Genomic DNA, 17,029 nt, shown 5'->3' on the forward strand with positions numbered 1-17,029 from the left:
CTGTTCTTCGCAAATGGACGTGCAGAGGGTTTGGAAGGCCTACAAAGTGATCCTCGGAGCTGAGGAGGACAAAAACGGGAGAAAAATGGGCCTGTATTTCACAATAAAAGGAGGCAGAGGGTTTGGGAGACCTGTAGAGTGCTCCTGGGGGCTGGGGAGGGCAAAAACTTTTTTTTAAAAAAGATTACCTCTTCAAAATCTTGGTGTGTCTTATACTCTGGTGTGTCTTATAGTCTGAAAAATATGGTACTTTCTTTAATAGCTTGGGTACTATTTTGCCATTCAAAGTGCTAGCTAACATTGATCTTGATTGGTGACGCCTTTGTTTCTTTGCTCATTCAGAATAACTTTCTATCGTCTTGAAGGAAAGGAATTGATTTGGATGCAAAATCCTGTGGTGTCTCGGCCCAAGCGTTGATCCTTCTTGTCTCATGAGAGATCCCTGGTGAAGCAGTGGATCCTTGTTGCTAATCTTTAGAAAGATTTGAGTACAGTTTGCACCTCATACGTTGCTTGGAAAACAGTGGTGGGATTCACATAATTTAACAACCGGTTCTCTGCCCTAATGACCAGCTGGGTAGATGGGGGTTCGGTGGTCATGTGACTATGTGGGTGTGGCCAACTCAACGTTCTTCGATGGGCGCTTTGCCTTAGCTGTTACAATGTAATAAGGGTTAATAGGAGAGGCAGTTTCTGTAAGCAGGTCAATAAAGATTAGGTTAGAAACAACACCAGAATGTTTCCTTCCTGCCTTCCTTACAGGATTAGCCCTGCAAAGTGGAAAAAAACAAAATGAGTTTTCTTCCATCAACCGGTTCTCCAAACTGCTTAGAAAGTTAACAACCGGTTCTCCCGAATAGGTGCGAACTGGCTGAATCCCACCACTATTGGAAAGCCATTTATTCCAGCCAATAACCTAGCAAACATAGGGAGATTCTTACTTAAGTTCAGGTTAAATTCTCTCCCTTCATGTTCATATTAATGGAAGGATCATTTGATAAGGTTCCTGTGCCGTAGTGTTTATGCCCTTCATATTAATTGGGAAAATTAATATGGGAAAATTAAGACTGTCACACATGCTATTTCTTTATTCTTTTTATCTAATTCTGGGGCGATTGATTGAAAATAATGTTCTCTGCATATTACTCTCCGAATTTCTAAAGAAAATGCCAAATTCTGTCTCTAGTCATTGCTTCTTGGGATACTGGGGAAATTGGTTCAGTAAGTAGTTTGATATATGTCACACATAGTATATTCATAATAAACATTTTCAAACTAGGTAGTATATTTATTTTAGCATTTGTTTTACTTCTCCCATCGGTCCTTTTTCAAAAGGCAACTGGATTCTTGGTTTTTCCTTAAGCGTTTTGTTTCTCATTGAAGAAGCTTCTTCAGTTCAGAACCGAAGAAGCAAAACATCTTCAAGAACAAACCAGAAAGTCCAGTTGCCTCTTGAAAAAGCACTTTTGGCGCAGCCATGACCTGGATGTCTGAGAATCTCCATAGACATCTGTTTAGCTTAATTCCCTCCCTCCCCTTCTTATTTATTTTCCCTTGTCCAATGCAGTTAATTTGACCATAAGTAAACATGAAGTGGGACACGCTGGCTCAGTGGCTAAGATGCTGAGCTTGTCAATCAGAAAGGTCAGCAGTTTGGCAGTTCGAATCCCTAGCGCCGCATAATGGAGTGAGCTCCCGTGACTTGTCCCAGCTTCTGCCAACCTAGCAGTTCGAAAGCATGTAAAAAATGAAGTAGAAAAATAGGGACCACCTTTGGTGGGAAGGTAACAGTGTTCTATGTGCCTTCGGCGTTTAGTCATGCCGGCCACATGATCACGGAGACGTTTTCGGAAAGCGCTGGCTCTTCGGCTTTGAAACGGTGATGAAACCGCCCCCTAGAGTCCGGAAAGACTAACGCTATGTGTGAGGGGAACCTTTACCTAAAGATTAAGTAATTCTCTTGATTAGTAGCTTCCCATATCCTCCCAATCACATGCTCCTCAGATTTTGCTTGCCACGGGACCAGCCATTCCATTTTCCTTCTTTTGAGACCACTGAATTAGACGCGGGCTAACTTTTACTGAGTACTTAATCAGTCTTGCCAGCATCTCTCTGTGAATTTAGGTTTCCAGGAAAGATTTTTTTTTTTCAGACAGACAAAAGTGATGTTCTGGTATAACTCTTGAATTGTAATGCTGCCTTTATGTGGGCGTTTCTTTACAGGAATATGATGATGGATACGGCACTTCGTATGATGAACAGAGCTATGATTCCTATGATAACAGCTATAGCACTTCGGCACAAAGGTAAGGAAAATAACGCATCTCACGTTGTTCCTTAGCTGGAATCACCCTTTTAACGGGGTTAGATGTTTCAGCTGTAGGTGACTGGGTTGAAGGATCGTTTTGTCCGTTGAAGATGTCAGAGAACTAATGGGGTTGTTGGGGTCGAAAGAACAAAGCAGGGGTGTCAAACTCAAGGACCGGAAGCCGGATCTGGCCCGCAGGACCACTTCGAAAGAGCAAAGGAGCGCCCCATGGTGCCTCTGTCAGCAAAAACAGAGCTCGGCAGGGACACGGGCCGCCTCCCAAGCTCCATTTTCTCTGGCAGAGCGTTGCACGAGGCCATCGCAGCCGAAAACGGAATTCGGAAGCCCACTTTCACTGGCAAAGTGTTTGGGCTGCCACTGGCGCCCCTGCCACGAGTGACATCGAGCTGGCCACGCACCCCCTTCCCCTCCCGAGGTCAAACACAACCCTGATGCAGCCCTCAATGAAATCGAGTTTGACACCCCTGCTCCAAAGCATTTGGGGAGAGTTCAGGACACCCTGCCTAACCAGAGGGCATCCTTTCCCTTTTCATCATGTCAACGCTTAAAATTATAGAAATGAAGAACGTGTTCATGTTGGAGTAAAATTGCACGTAGGTATCTCGGTAGGATGGCTTTGTGCCCTTGGAAAGTCCAATTATGTTGGCCTGCGGTGCCTGTGGTCTTAGGAGAGATTGTGCTCTCTTTTTCTGTAATCTGCTAGCGATACGAGTTTTCTTGCAATAACGTTGATATTCACGGTTGACCTCACCTCTGTGTGGTGCTAACTCAGACCACGGATGTCTAAATTATAACCCCGCCTATCATTTCTCCTCTGATGATTAGCATTCTTATTTCTAATTTTTTTAAAAAAAATGCCCTTGTTTTTATTTAACGTTCACCTCATTTTCCTTCTACTTCCCTTGGTTTTATTTTGGGATAATTTTATGGCTATTGAAAAGGACTTCGGGGTTTTTCTCTAGTAAGAAATGCCATAGAAGTACTTTTACAAATAACAAAATAGTGTGGTACTCTTTCAAAATGCCTTCGCCAATTAAATATTTTTTATTTATTTATTGCCATCTTTGCATGCGGTTTGTGCCAGGGAGTAAATAGGTCCTATATGCCTGTACACTGAAGCAGTAGAACAGTATTTCAGGTGTGCTAAGCTTTTAAATACCATTGAAGGAATTTCTTTAAAATGCTGAGCTAAAATGTAATCGTGAAGACTTAAAATGATTTAAGGGATTATCTTACAAACTGGAAGCAAATTTCAACAGCTACTGCCTAACCATTCTTGTTGTTCTTCTGAAGTGAATTCAATGCATTGTAATTCACAGATATTGTAGCAGAGTAGAGAGATGGCTGGATAGATGGATTTATTTATTTATAGGGATTACTTTTGACAACTGACTGCAGGGATATAAGATCCACAGGGGTTTGTTCTTGTGAAATTCACTCAATTCTATTGACTATAGAGAAATATGATGTGGGCAATAGTGTTCAAAGGAAACTAACATCAATTTGCATAATTTTAATTGAGACAAGTCAGTGCACAAAAAGAAAATCACAATTACTGTATTTTTCAGAATATAAGACACACACACCCCTGAACAAGGGTGAAAATTTGAATGCGTCTTATACACCTAATGTAGTCCCACCCACCTATCCCCACACTTTGGCCTCTTCCTTCCAGCAATTTGCCTCCTTGCAGCAAACAGCGAATAGCCTGGTGAACTTCGACACAGCCTGATTAGCACAACAGCCCGACCATCAGCTGTTTCAAGCTGCACAGATTGCCTATTGCCACCGCGTGCCTCATTTTCGGCCTCCGCATCCCATCTTCTACCCATTCCAATCCCTGCCACCTGGAACGGGTAGAAAATGGGGCGCGGGGAGGTTGAAAAAGAGATGTGGAGGCCGAAAATAGGGGTGCAGAGGCGGCAACAGTCTATGGCAATTCCTGCAGCCTGAAACAGCTGATTGTTGAGAGGCCTGACAATCAGCTGCTTGTACTAATCAAACTGCTGAAACTGAAACTTGCTGTTTGCTGCAAGGAGGCAAATTGCTAAGAAAAAAATCTTGTTTTCCTCCCCAAAAGCTAGGTGCGTCTTATACTTCAGAACAGCTTATACTCCCAAAAATACAGTAACTAGATTCCAAAAAATAGTGGTGTAGATGTTGAAGGCTGTACAACTCTGAACTTTGTTCTTTTGGGAGAACCTGTTGAATATTCAGACTATATATGTTGATCCCCCAAATAAAAGACATAAAGCGGCTGGATATTTGTTAGTGAAGGTAGCTAAGATGCTTTAAACCATCATTTCTCGAAAGCTGCCCTTTGTAACTTGCTTAGTTTTTATTATTTAACTGACTGGTTGATCTTTGCACTGTTTCCGTATAGCTCCCTATATTAATCTTTGCGCTGCAAATGATGTGAGATAACATTGGGGGAACTCCATTATAAGTCTTCTTGAACTACATCCCACTAATCATAGTGTCAAAGCCTTAAGAATTTGTTAATTTGACAGATCCAGAACAATTCCATTGTAAAGTCCTTCTGGACAGAGAAGCAAATGGAAAACCGGAATTGTAACAGGCGTAGTCCACAAATTGTGTTTTAAATGCATTTTGTAAACAATCCTAGTATTTGTAGTCTGGTTTTTTTTAAAACACTGACTGTGCACAAAATTAGGCCACTGGGCTGCGAGTCTTGTGGGTTTTTTGCCGTCTTCCACACTAGTCTTTGCAGAGTCAAGAATAGGGGCAAATGCAAACGATTGCTGATAATTCTGTTGCTGATATCAGCCCACTATTTAATGTTCTCCAGCATACATAAGATTTATCACAGAGGAATTATGGAATAATGGCGGAGTATAGAAACAGAGTCCACCAGGGAGATGTACTACATCATTTGGATTTAGCGCTACCATCTGCTTAATAGCGCTCAGATTACTACCAAGATACTTATGATCAGCCATTCATGGCAGTGACAGATGCTGCAGAGAGTTAACATGGCAGAGAATGAAGTTGGTTACTAAAACTCAGAAGTTGTGACCAGAAAGAGAAGGAAATTGGTTTCCCACCCAGGGTAAAAGGAAGGATCGCTTTTATCCCAATTTCTTATCCATCCTCTTATAAGATATTAAACAAACATTATAGCTTTGGAATTATCAAGAGATAACCCCTTCGGCATAAGGTTGAGAAGAGAAAGAATGAGAGGAAAAACTGAGAAAAATACAACGTGGTCCTCAAGGGTCCTTGATGCTCTCTGAGCTTTGAAGATGTTTCATTAGCTTGGTTGTTTTCTTGCAGACATTTCATTACCCAGCTAGGTAACATCATCAGTGTTAGAAGGGATGGGGTTGATTCCTGCTTATATACAAGCAGCTTGCCCTATCAGTGCAAGTGGAGTGTTTGTGATTCAACAACATTTTGGTCCATTAACACTGTCAGGGCAAGTCACTCCTATATAAACAAAGAGCAAAGCCCACTCCCTTCTAGCACTGATGATGGTAACTGGTTAGGTAATGAAATGTCTGCAAGAAAACAAGATAAAAGAGCACAAAGGACCCCACAGTTCAACTTGGAGCTACAAATAAGGTGGATAAAAAATTATGATTTTTTTAAAAAAATCGATTTTTTTAAAAACTTAAATCAGATTTTTTTTAATCAAATTTATTTTAGTAAAATGCTTTTGGAGAAAGTTAGTTTTCTATTTAAGATACATTAATAATTTACCGTATTTTTCGGAGTATAAGACGCACAAGAGTATGAGACGCACCCAGGTTTTGAAGAGGCTTTTTTTTAAAAAAAGTAGGTAGGTAGATAAAGGGGGGGGGAGAGAGAGAGAGAGAGAGGGAGGGAGGGAGGGTGGGGCGGGCCTTCGGGAGGCAAAAAATGCTGTATTCAGTGTATAAGACGCACCCAGATTTTCAGCCTCTTTCTAGAGGAAAAAAGGTGCATCTTATACTTATACTCTGAAAAATACGGTAGTTTATTCAGCATGAAATGGAGCCTAATTATGTAGCTTGAGGCTGTATATTCTGCAATATTGAGACTGTCGATCAGTCAACAGCTGGTCAGAGGAGGAACCGCTGTGAGACAGAGATGACAGTTGCTCTTTAAACATTATGATTTAAATGGAGTTGATTTTTATTTACTAATGATTTAAATCATGATTTAAGTCATGATTCAAATCAGCTTGATTTAAATCAAATCCATCCGGGCTACAGATACTCTCTTCTCATCAATACTGCAAGGAAGCTTTATGTTCCCAAGTAGTGCACTTACTAATTATGGATTAGGTTTGCCACTATACCTTTGATAAGGTTTGCCACTACACCTTTGAATGAAGCTGCCTGTTAATTCGTGGAGTTTTGGGAACAGATCCAGTATGGCTGTGAACCAAAATTAAAAGAAAGGCACCCAAACTAAGACTTTTGAACTTTACATACAAAGAATGCCCATTGCTTTTAAAATGCATGACGTCATTGTTCAAATCTCCAGGCTTTCTACATATTATTTTCATCATTTGTCCTTCTTTTGCCATCACTCTGCTAAACAATGCACTCACTCTGCTAAATGCCATCACTCTTCTAAACAACTAATTCCCACAACACTGTCAAATTCTTTACTAAGACTGTATTACTATTCTTCTCATCCTTCCTAGTATCTATCTCTTCCCACTTATGATTATAACTATGGTGCTTGTATCTTTTCAATTTATATTGTTTTATTTGTTTCCTAGTATGACATGATTGCTTATTAGTAACCTATGACTATCACCAAGTGTTGTATCTTATGATTCTTTATGAATGTATTTTATTTTATTTTTCTTTATGTACACTGAGAGCATATGCACCAAAGACAAATTCCTTGTGTGTCCCATCACACGGCCAATAAAGAATTCTACTCTACTCTACTCTACTCTACTCTACTCTGCATTCTATTCTATTATATTCTGCATTCTATTCTATTTTGGTTTTTTTCCACCCATTTCTCTTTTACTGTTATTACATTCACCTCCCTCTCTTCCTCCCAAAATCAAGTGCCTTGTGATGACTTTTGTGGCAGGAGTGCCTTGACTGAAACACTCAAATTCTGACGATGTTCTCAAGCCACAGTGGAGGACTGAATCGAACTCCTGAGCCCAATAAGAAAGGAAACGGCAACAACTAAAAAGTCAATTGCCAAGAAATTCTTTTTGCTCAGGGAAAGCCGTAGCGCCTCTTTCCAGAGGTTGAAAGCACCCAAGCTGTGCTTGCGCTGCTCTGCAGTTATCAATCACGGGACAAATGATGCTGCATTGTTGCAAAGGCACGCAGCAGCATTCTTCTTGGATCTTTAGAGTGGATGTAATTGGATCATTCAAGTCTGAAGGTCCCGCATTGCATCTTGAAACGGTAGCCTTGTGATTTCGGAAACTGTACTCAAACAGACTTGCTCACCGCTGGGTTTCTGTTCCTCTGAATTTTATGTGAATCAGCAGTACATTGGCAGTCACGCCCAAATAAATATGTTTTAAATACTCTCCCGTATGCCAAGCTATTGTTGTTGGTAAAGGCAGCCTTTTCCTCTCTAGGGATGTCTCCTAAATTTACAAGTTAGGGGTAGCCTTCCAACTCGGCAGGAAATGGAATAAAAATCTCACAACTAATTATTTGCTGCCATTTTTCAACGCAGCCTTCAGTGCTGTACAAATGGAATGCTACTACATTTTTTTTCTTGCTATTCCTAAGGAGAAGATTGAGGGATTAAATGTGAGCCATAGTGTGTAACTTCTTAGATTTGTGAGTCAAAGAGATATTTCTGATCGTCAACAGAAGGCAAAGTTGGATAAGGACATGTTGAGATCGTCCTAAACTCAAATGTGTGATGTCCAAGTCCAGATCTCTGTGTGTATGTGTGTTTGTGTGTGTGTGTTTTTCTGTGTATACATACATACATGTGTATGTGTGTATATATATATACACACACAAACGTAAATTTTGTATGTGGATGGATGATGGATGGATAGATGGATGGATGGATGGATAGATAGATGATAGATAGATAGATAGATAGATAGATAGATAGATAGCATTTAGACTCACAATGCTTTACAGCCCTCTCTAAACAATTTACAGAGTCAGCATATCACTCCCAACAATCTGGGTCCTCATTTTACCCACGGATGGAAGGATGGAAGGCTGAGTCGAACTCCTGGCAGTGAGCAGAGTTTGTCTCCATTCCAACCACCTCCCTCCCTCCTCTCCCTCCCCCTCCCTCCCTCCTTGTATCTATCTATCTATCTATCCATCCATCCATACACACACACACACACAAACATATACATACACACACAAACACACACACACACACACACAAAGATCTGGACTTGGACATCGCACATTTGAGTTTAGTACGATCTCAACATGTCCTAATCCAACTTTGCTTTCTGTTGCTATCAGAAATATCTCTTTGACTCACAAACCTGAGAAAGAGGTTACATACCATATATGGTATTTGTTATATAATATACAGTATTTATACATAAGGCTTTATAAAGCCTTAAATAAGACCTAGAATACCGCATCCAGTTTTGGGCAGCCTATTATAAAAGGATGTTGAGACTCTGGAAAGAGTGCAGAGAAGAGCAACAAAGATAATTAGGGGACTGGAGGATAAAGCATAAGAAGGACGGTTGCAGGAATTGGGTACATCTAGTGAAAGGAAGGACTAGGGGAGACATGATAGCAGTTTTCTGATATTTGAGGGGCTTCTACAAAGATGAGGGGGGTCAATCTATTTTCCAAAGCACCAGAAGGCATGTCGAGAAACAATGGATGGAAACTAATCAAGGAGAGAAGCAATCTAGAACTAAAGAGAAATCTGACAGTGAGAACAATTAACCAGTGGGATGGCTTGCCTTCAGAAGTTGTGGATGTTTTTGGTTTTTAAGAAGAGATTGGACAGCCAACCTGGAAGGGTAGAGAGTCTCCTTCTAGTTTATTTGACCAAGTGTGGTTAGACACACAAGGAACAAAAGGAGCAGTGTGTAGTATTGTTTCTCAACCTCGATATCTTTTAAGTTGGGTGGATCCTGGCTGGGGAATTCTGGGAGTTGATGTGAAACACTGGGGTGGAGAATGAGCTACGTTGAAGGACTGAAAACCAACTGCAGCTGTATACTCATTATTCTTGAACACCCCCCCCCCCAAAAAAAAGCCTCCCATTTGTAACATTGCACCATGTAAGTGAAGCTGCTTCGAGCTGTAATATATCCGTCTCAAGGATATCCATCACGTTGAGGTCATTAAAATGCATCCCTGTCTCTCGCTTGCGAACAGACGTGAAGACGTCTCTTAAAATCTACTGCTCGGATATATGGGGTAGCTTGACTTTCACAAGGAAAAATAACTATAATGGAGGTGAGAGTGAGCTTTAATGAGGCATCTGCTTTCTCTCCTTTGAAAACAGGTCTGTTCCCAATAAAGCCTGTGTTGTGTTAAAAGCGAGAGGCACCTTTATTTATTTATTTTACTTTTCTCAGTTCCACATGGCAGATGATGTCCTGTGAATGGAGTCAGACCTGGAAGGCTTCTTCAGCATCAATTACAAATACGTTTGAATTTTTAAGCAGGCAACCGCTGTTGTTTTCCTGATCTCACAGAAGGCTCAGGGGAAGAGCTCCAAGTTTTTTTCCCTGCTCTAGTTGACAAAGCAAAGCGGGAGGGGCGGGGGGGGGGAATGTGCCTGAGATCTAATTCCCTTCTGGCACTGCAAAGGTTTCTATGTGCAAAAACAGCCAAGCTTTGTTCCCAGGAAGTTGTTCGGTTCAGACGTGGAAATTGTGTGCGCGCTCCGTCGAAACGGCTTCCCGGGAAAAGGAGTTTTAATTAGCTTTGGCTTTTGTGCACCTTCTGCGTTAAAACCTTTGCGGAGTGTGAACTGAGAAAGGAGATTTGCTGTTTAAAAAGTTCCAAGCAAGAAACATCTGGAAATTTCAGATACTGGTAAGGTAAAGGTTCCCCTTGCACACATGTGCTAGTCGTTCCTGACTCTAAGGGGCATTGCTCCTCTCTTTTTCAAAGCTGAAGAGCCAGCACTGTCCAAAGACGTCTCCACGGTCATGTGGCCGGCATGACTAAATGCCGAAGGCGCACTGAACGCTGTTACCTTCCCACCAGTGGTGGTCCCTCTTTTTCTACTTGCATTTTTTACATGCTTTCGAACTGTTAGGTTGGCAGAAGCTGGGACAGCTAACGGGAGCTCGCTCCGTTACGTGGCACTCGGGATTCGAACTGCCAACCTTTCTGATCAACAAGCTCATCGTTTTAACCACTGAGCCACCACGTCTTCAGATACTGGTAGTGTTTGACTTACAATTGTTTATTTGGAGACCATTGGATGTTAACAACGGCACCCAAAAAGTGACTTATGTTTTTCACACTTAACAATGGTTGCAGCTACCCCAGGCTCACGTGATCAAAATCCGGACGCTTGGCCACTGGCGTGTATTTATGACGGTTGCAATGTCCTGGGGTCACGTGATCACCTTTTGCGACCTTCTGACAAGCAAAGTCCAATGGGGGAAGCGGGATTCACTTAACAGCCATGTTCCTAACTTAACAACTGTAGTGAGTCACATAAGAAGGGAAGGGAAGAAAGGTTGTAAAATGGGGATAAAAGTCACCACAGCTGTTTTAATTAGCAACAGAAATTTGGGGCTCAATTGTGATCTTTTTTTTAAAAAGGAGGTGGAAAAACCCTCACTTTCCCATCCCAGCTGAAGAGATAGAAGGCAGTGCGCTAATAATTAGCTAATTTATTTTTTGTTTTGTTTTGAGGGACAGGAAGGAATTTGTGGAGACAGCCCTGATTAAATCTTGGTGTCCCCTGTGTGCTTGCAATATTTCAGAAGCAACACTGAGGATGATGTAAAGTCAACTTCACTCTGCTTTGTAAGGATGGAAGGGACCTTGGAGGTCTTCTAGTCCAACCTCCTGCTGAGGCAGAAAACCTTATACCACTTCAGGCAAATAGTTGTCCAATCTCTTCTTAAAAACTCCTAGTGTTGGGGCATTCACAACTTCTGGAGGCAGGTTGTTCCACTGATTAATTGTTCTAACTGTCAGAAAATTCCTCCTCAGTTCTAAATTGCTTCTCTCCTTGATCAGTTTTCACCCATTGCTTCTTGTCCTCCTTTTAAGATGGTTTGGAGAATAGGTTGACTCCCCAATTCTTTGGGGCACCCTTTCAAATATCGGAAAACTATCATGTCATCCCTAGTCCTTCTTTTCATTTAACTTGACATACCCAATTCCTGCAAACCAATTTAATTCTTCGTCAGGGAATGAAAATGTTCAGAAATGCCACAGCTAAAGAAGAGTGTGTAAGAGTGAGTTTTTTTCAAGCTGGACTTCAACTCCCAGGATTCCCCATCCAGCAAAATGCAGCAGATTTTAGAAGGTAGAAACAGTTTAGGCACTGAAGTGCCTATATATTTAAAAAAAAAATGCTATAGGGTGCTGTATTTTCTTGCTCTAGCCCAGTGATGGCTGACCTTTCTGTCATTGTGTGCCAAAAGTGCCTGCATGCCCGCAATCCATAATGCAATGCACATGCACGCCCCGTGCGCCCCACCACCCGTGCATGCGTGTGCGACCCACCCCCCCCGTGCCACTTTTTGGGCCGGGAAAGTCTCCTGCCCCAACCTGGAAGTCCAAACAGGGCACGGGAACGTTGTGTAAGGCCCCAAAATGCAATGCAAACAACCCCCAAGCATGCGCCCCACTCACCACGATGGGCGGCAGAGACCCGAAGACCAGATGGGCGGCGGGAGGTGCACACGCATTCGCGGCGGAGCTGGGCTGGGGTGACAGTTGGCGTGTCTGTAGAGAGGGCTCTGCGTGCCACAAATTTGCCATCCTGGCTCTAGCCAAATGTGATCTCTCAAACAATGTACAATCACTTTTTTGTGGTTTTAATTGCTGTGGTATTACTCTGCGACCAATTGGATTGAGTACGGGAGGCTAGAGAAATTGGATAAATAAATAAATTCAAGATGTGTAGAATTCTTCCAGCGTTCCCTTTTGTACAACACCCAGGGATTAAGATGATGAGTGGCCTAAAAAAAATAAAAATAAACATCAGTCAATAAAAATAAATATATTTGGAGGCGCCCAGCTTGGGGTGAAGAAAAGCCGAGGAAAAATTAGTCCTTTAAAAAGGGATCATCCGAAGGCTTATTCTTTGTGAGGCCGAGAGTGTTTTGTATGGCGAGGGCTGGGACATGCTATTCTCGGAGATAAAAGGCATTTTAAGATTATGCTGCAGCTGGAGATTATCCTGCTTATATTTGTTTTAATTGCTTGGGAGACAACCAAGCCACCATTAGCTGTAGGGGATGAAAGCTGACTGCAAGTGCCAGACTGGAAGAAAGGATGAAAATCAGGATGGATGTTCTTGCTGACGTTAAGCTACCTCACCACAAAAACAAAAAAAAAATGCACAAATGAGTAAAGCAGAAAAGCCACAGCCGAAGAAACAGGGGGTCGCTTTTGATTAGATACTGTCCTGCTAATCTCCAACGACAGAGAAGGCTTGGAAAGATCTTTTTTATTAGAAAAACCCAAGCTGCCTCATCCGTCATCCTTGGAGTTGGCCTCGAGATGCTAGAAAACACAGGTGCTCCTCAACTTACAAACCCCCCCTTGAGCCCAAAATTTCTTTTGCTAAGTGAGATAGTTGTTGAGTGAGTTTTGCCCCATTTTGTCTGCCTTGGCTAAAGGGACGCGGTGGCTCAGTGGCTGCTGAGCTTGTCGATCAGAAAGGTCGACGGTTCGAATCCCGAGCTCCGTCGTTTGTCCCAGCTTCTGCCAACCTAGCAGTTCGAAAGCACGTAAAGAAAACGCGAGTAGAAAAATAGGTGCCACCTTTGGTGGGAAGGTAGCAACATCTTAACACTGTGATGGTGAACCTATGGCACGCATGCCATAAGTGGCACACAGAGCCCTCCCTGTGGGCACGCATGCCATCGCCAGCTGGTCTTCTGGATTCTGGCCCTCCAGCCAGCTGGACTTCGCGGGTGCTGGAGTGCTTGAAAACTGAAAATGACCCAAAAAACAGCCTGAAAATGACCTGAAAATGGCCCAGAAAAACAGCCAAAAATCAGGCAATTTTTCAGGGCGTTTTTGGGCTGTTATTTAGGCCAAAAATGGCACAAAAACCGCCTGAAAACAGACCGAAAATCATCCAGAGGACGTGTGTGCATGCTGGCCAGCTGGTGTTCGGGTTTCTGGCACTCCAGTACGCACACATGCACATGCCCGCACAGGTGTTCTGGTTTGGGCACTCGGTGCCAAAAAGATTTGCCATCTCTTGTCTTAGCATCTTTACTAAAATAAAAAATAAAAAAATAGGCAGCTTTCGTTTGCTAAGGAGCTGCTGCATAGATGCAGGAGAAGACCTTTTACTCAGCCAGGGGAAGGTAGGAGGATTTCATAATTCATAGTGTTACACCAAGCCAGCCAGACTTGCCCAAGGTTTAACCTGATATGGATCTCCACGGCTGTTGATCTAACACGATTAGGCAGGTCTCTTTCCGGCTGACCGGCGGCTTTGAACCTGAAGTGCTATTCATGCAGAAGACGAAAGGTTTCACTATGGGCATCCTAGTTACTCCATGTGAGTGAACCATGCCGGAAACTCCGCGTTGAAACCTTTGCAAAGGTCAAGTAAAGTAGCAGACTTTTACACGAAGAGATAGAAAAGAGTGATCTGGGAAACTTTGCTCCCTGGGAGCCCGTGGTGCTTTAGCGCATCTTCTCCCGCTTAGTGGCGCGTATCAATTAATTTCATTTAAGGTCCTCTGGTCTATTGGAAAGCTAGGATAAACCTGAAGATGGAAGCGAGCTGTTGCTTTAGGTCACCGTTTCTCAACTGTGGCAGCTGGAAGATGCGGGGAACTCAACTCCCACAATTCCCAACGTACACAACTGCACACAGGAGGATGGAAGCAGGAGCTAAGGTGCCTCTGTTCCATTTGAAAGCCCCCTGATTTATCTACGTTGAAATCTGGAAAGTCCCAATGTGTTCTGGCTTTCAGATCAACTTTATTACGAACCCGTTTGGAGGGTTCCACCACAAATGCGCGCACAACAAAAGCGCGCCTGACTAAACCGCGGTGTCGAAACCGTGCGACGAATGAGCGACTAATTAGCCCTGAAGCGCACCGACAAAAGCGCGCCGACAGAAGCGCGCTGTAACGTAACCCTAAACCTAACCCTAAACCTAAATGTAAATCTTACCTTAAATTAAATCGCGCTGTTGTCGGCGCGCTTTTGACATCGCTGTTTTAGTGCCGCGGTGTTGTCGGCGCGCTTATGACGTTCGCGCTTTTGTCGGGTCACGGTTTGGAGAAATCTATCCAACCCTTTGAGCCACACTGTCGTTTTTCCATTTTTTGTGCAGGTCAAAATGGGGTTTTTGTTTTGTCTACTGGCTTGTTTTAGGACAATTAAATGAATTCATCACTTGCGGGTCAGTTTCTGCCTGTGATATTTCTGGCACTTAGTGGTGACTTTGATTTAGTGGTTCTGTTTTGAGCCTGGTTAGAATTCATTCATTCGGTCATACATAAAGAACACAGTTAAAATGTATTTATTTCTTTATCAGATTTGGAAGCCCCTATGACTTTGTGCCTCGGGCATGAATGACAGTCTAAAAGAGCCTCCCATTTTAGAATAGAGTAGAAATAGGAATAGAACAGAATAGAATAGAATAGAATAGAATTCTTTATTGGCCAAGTATGATTGGACACAAGGAATTTGTCTTTGGTGCATATGCTCTCAGTGTACATAAAAGAAAAAACTAGGCACAACTGCTTCCCAAGATAAAACTATAAACACCCATGTCGCTTCGATAGAATAGAATAGAATTCTTTATTGGCCAAGTGTGATTGGACACAAGGAATTTGTCTTTGGTGCATATGCTCTCAGTGTACATAAAAGAAAAAAAATAGGCACAGCTGCTTCCCAAGATAAAACTATAAATACCCATGTCACTTCGATAGAATAGAACAGGGTAGAATTCTTTATTGGCCAAGTGTGATTGGACACAAGGAATTTGTCTTTGTCATTTGTAATTTTTTTGTCATTTATTTGGGATTTATAGGCCGCCCTTTTCCCTGAGGGGACTCAGGGCGGCTTACATTCATAGGGAAAGGGGGGGTGCAATACAGAGACATAAACAATATGTGAATAAAATAAACAGTAAAAACACAACTTTCATTCAACACTCAACACTCGGGTGGGGCGAATTAGAAACTTATCCCCAGGCCTGATGGGATAGCCAGGTTTTAAGGGCTATGCGGAAGGTCTGGACGGTGGTGAGGGTGCGAATCTCGACGGGGAGGTCGTTCCACAGGGTCGGAGCTGCTACTGAAAAGGCTCTCCTCCGCGTAGTCGCCAGTCGGCATTGACTGGCGGATGGGATTCGGAGGAGGCCCAATCTGTGCGATCTAATTGGTCGGAGGGAGGTAATCGGCAGGAGGCGGTCTCTCAAGTACTCAGATCCACTACCATGGAGGGCTTTATAGGTGGTAAGTAATACCCTGAAGCGCACCCGGAGATCAACAGGTGCATATGCTCTCAGTGTACATAAAAGAAAAAAAATAGGCACAACTGCTTCCCAAGATAAAACTATAAACACTCATGTCGCTTCAGCTCCAGTCTACCAGCGCAAAGAGACAACGTCTGCCCAGCGTGGCTTCGGCCCTGTCTACCCAATGCAAAAAGGAAACATGCCAGCAATTTGGTTAGTGGCATCAAGCTGGCCATGCCCACCCAGTTCAGCCACACCTCCCCCACCCCCGAGGTCAATAACAGCCCTGATGTGGCCCTCAGGGAAATTAAGTTTGACACCCCTGCTCTAAAAGGATGCAAATGACTAGCTGTCTGCAAGGAGTCTCAATCCTTCCATTCCCCACCATCCAGTCAGAGCCGAAGAAGCTTCTTGGATAAGAGGCGAAACCTCTTCAAAAGAAAAAACAAGAAAAGTCCAGTTGTTTCCCAAAAAAGCACCTTTGGGAGGAAATGACCCGGATGACGGAGAATCTCTATGGACTTTTAGCTATGCCATTTGAGTGGAACACCCTTCAAATGGTGCTGGGAATATGAACGAATTTTCCAGAAAGAGAGAAAAAATGATTTCAGACTACAGGAACCAGGAGCATCACTCAGGTGACCCCGAGGACACAGATGAACCTCCAAGTGCTTCAACGACCCTCTAAAAGGATGCAAATGACCACCTCTCTGCAAGGAATATAAATCCTTCCTTTTCCCACTATCCTGTCAGAACTGAAGAAGCTTCTTGGATGAGAAGCGAAACCTCTTCAAAGAAAAAAATAAGAAAAGTCCAGTTGTTTCCTGAAAAAGCACCTTTGGAACAACCATGACCTGGATGACGGAGAATCTCTACAACAGTGTTTCCCAACGTGGGGCCCAGGCCCCACAGGAAGGCAATTTGATTTTTAATGGGGAGCAATTTCAACCTTGTTTAGACCACGTTCATGGCCTTTTGGGCTTCCTCTGCCTGAGTAGAGTTCACTTTTTGAGTAAAGTAAGAATTATATGTGTGTGTGTGGGGGGGGGGTTAATCAGGATTTCAGAGATGCTTAGGTGGGGCGTGGGCAGTGGCGGGTTTCAAAAATTGTTTGAACCTACTCTGTGGGTGTGG

The 17,029-nt window shown here is 43.0% G+C and overlaps 1 protein-coding gene across 1 annotated transcript in view; it reads left to right on the forward strand.

Moving 5' to 3' along the window:
- The window catches only part of KHDRBS3 (KH RNA binding domain containing, signal transduction associated 3), a 127,194-nt gene that overhangs the window by 102,653 nt on the left and 7,512 nt on the right, over positions 1–17,029 (forward strand). Inside the window, exon 7 of the mRNA XM_032223055.1 lies at positions 2,224–2,306. Within this exon, the coding sequence (XP_032078946.1) occupies positions 2,224–2,306 (83 nt within the window). The remainder of the gene's footprint in view (positions 1–2,223; positions 2,307–17,029) is intronic.

The sequence above is a fragment of the Thamnophis elegans genome, chromosome 8, assembly GCF_009769535.1.
Source record: "Thamnophis elegans isolate rThaEle1 chromosome 8, rThaEle1.pri, whole genome shotgun sequence".
In the NCBI taxonomy this organism is placed as follows: Eukaryota; Metazoa; Chordata; class Lepidosauria; order Squamata; family Colubridae; genus Thamnophis; species Thamnophis elegans.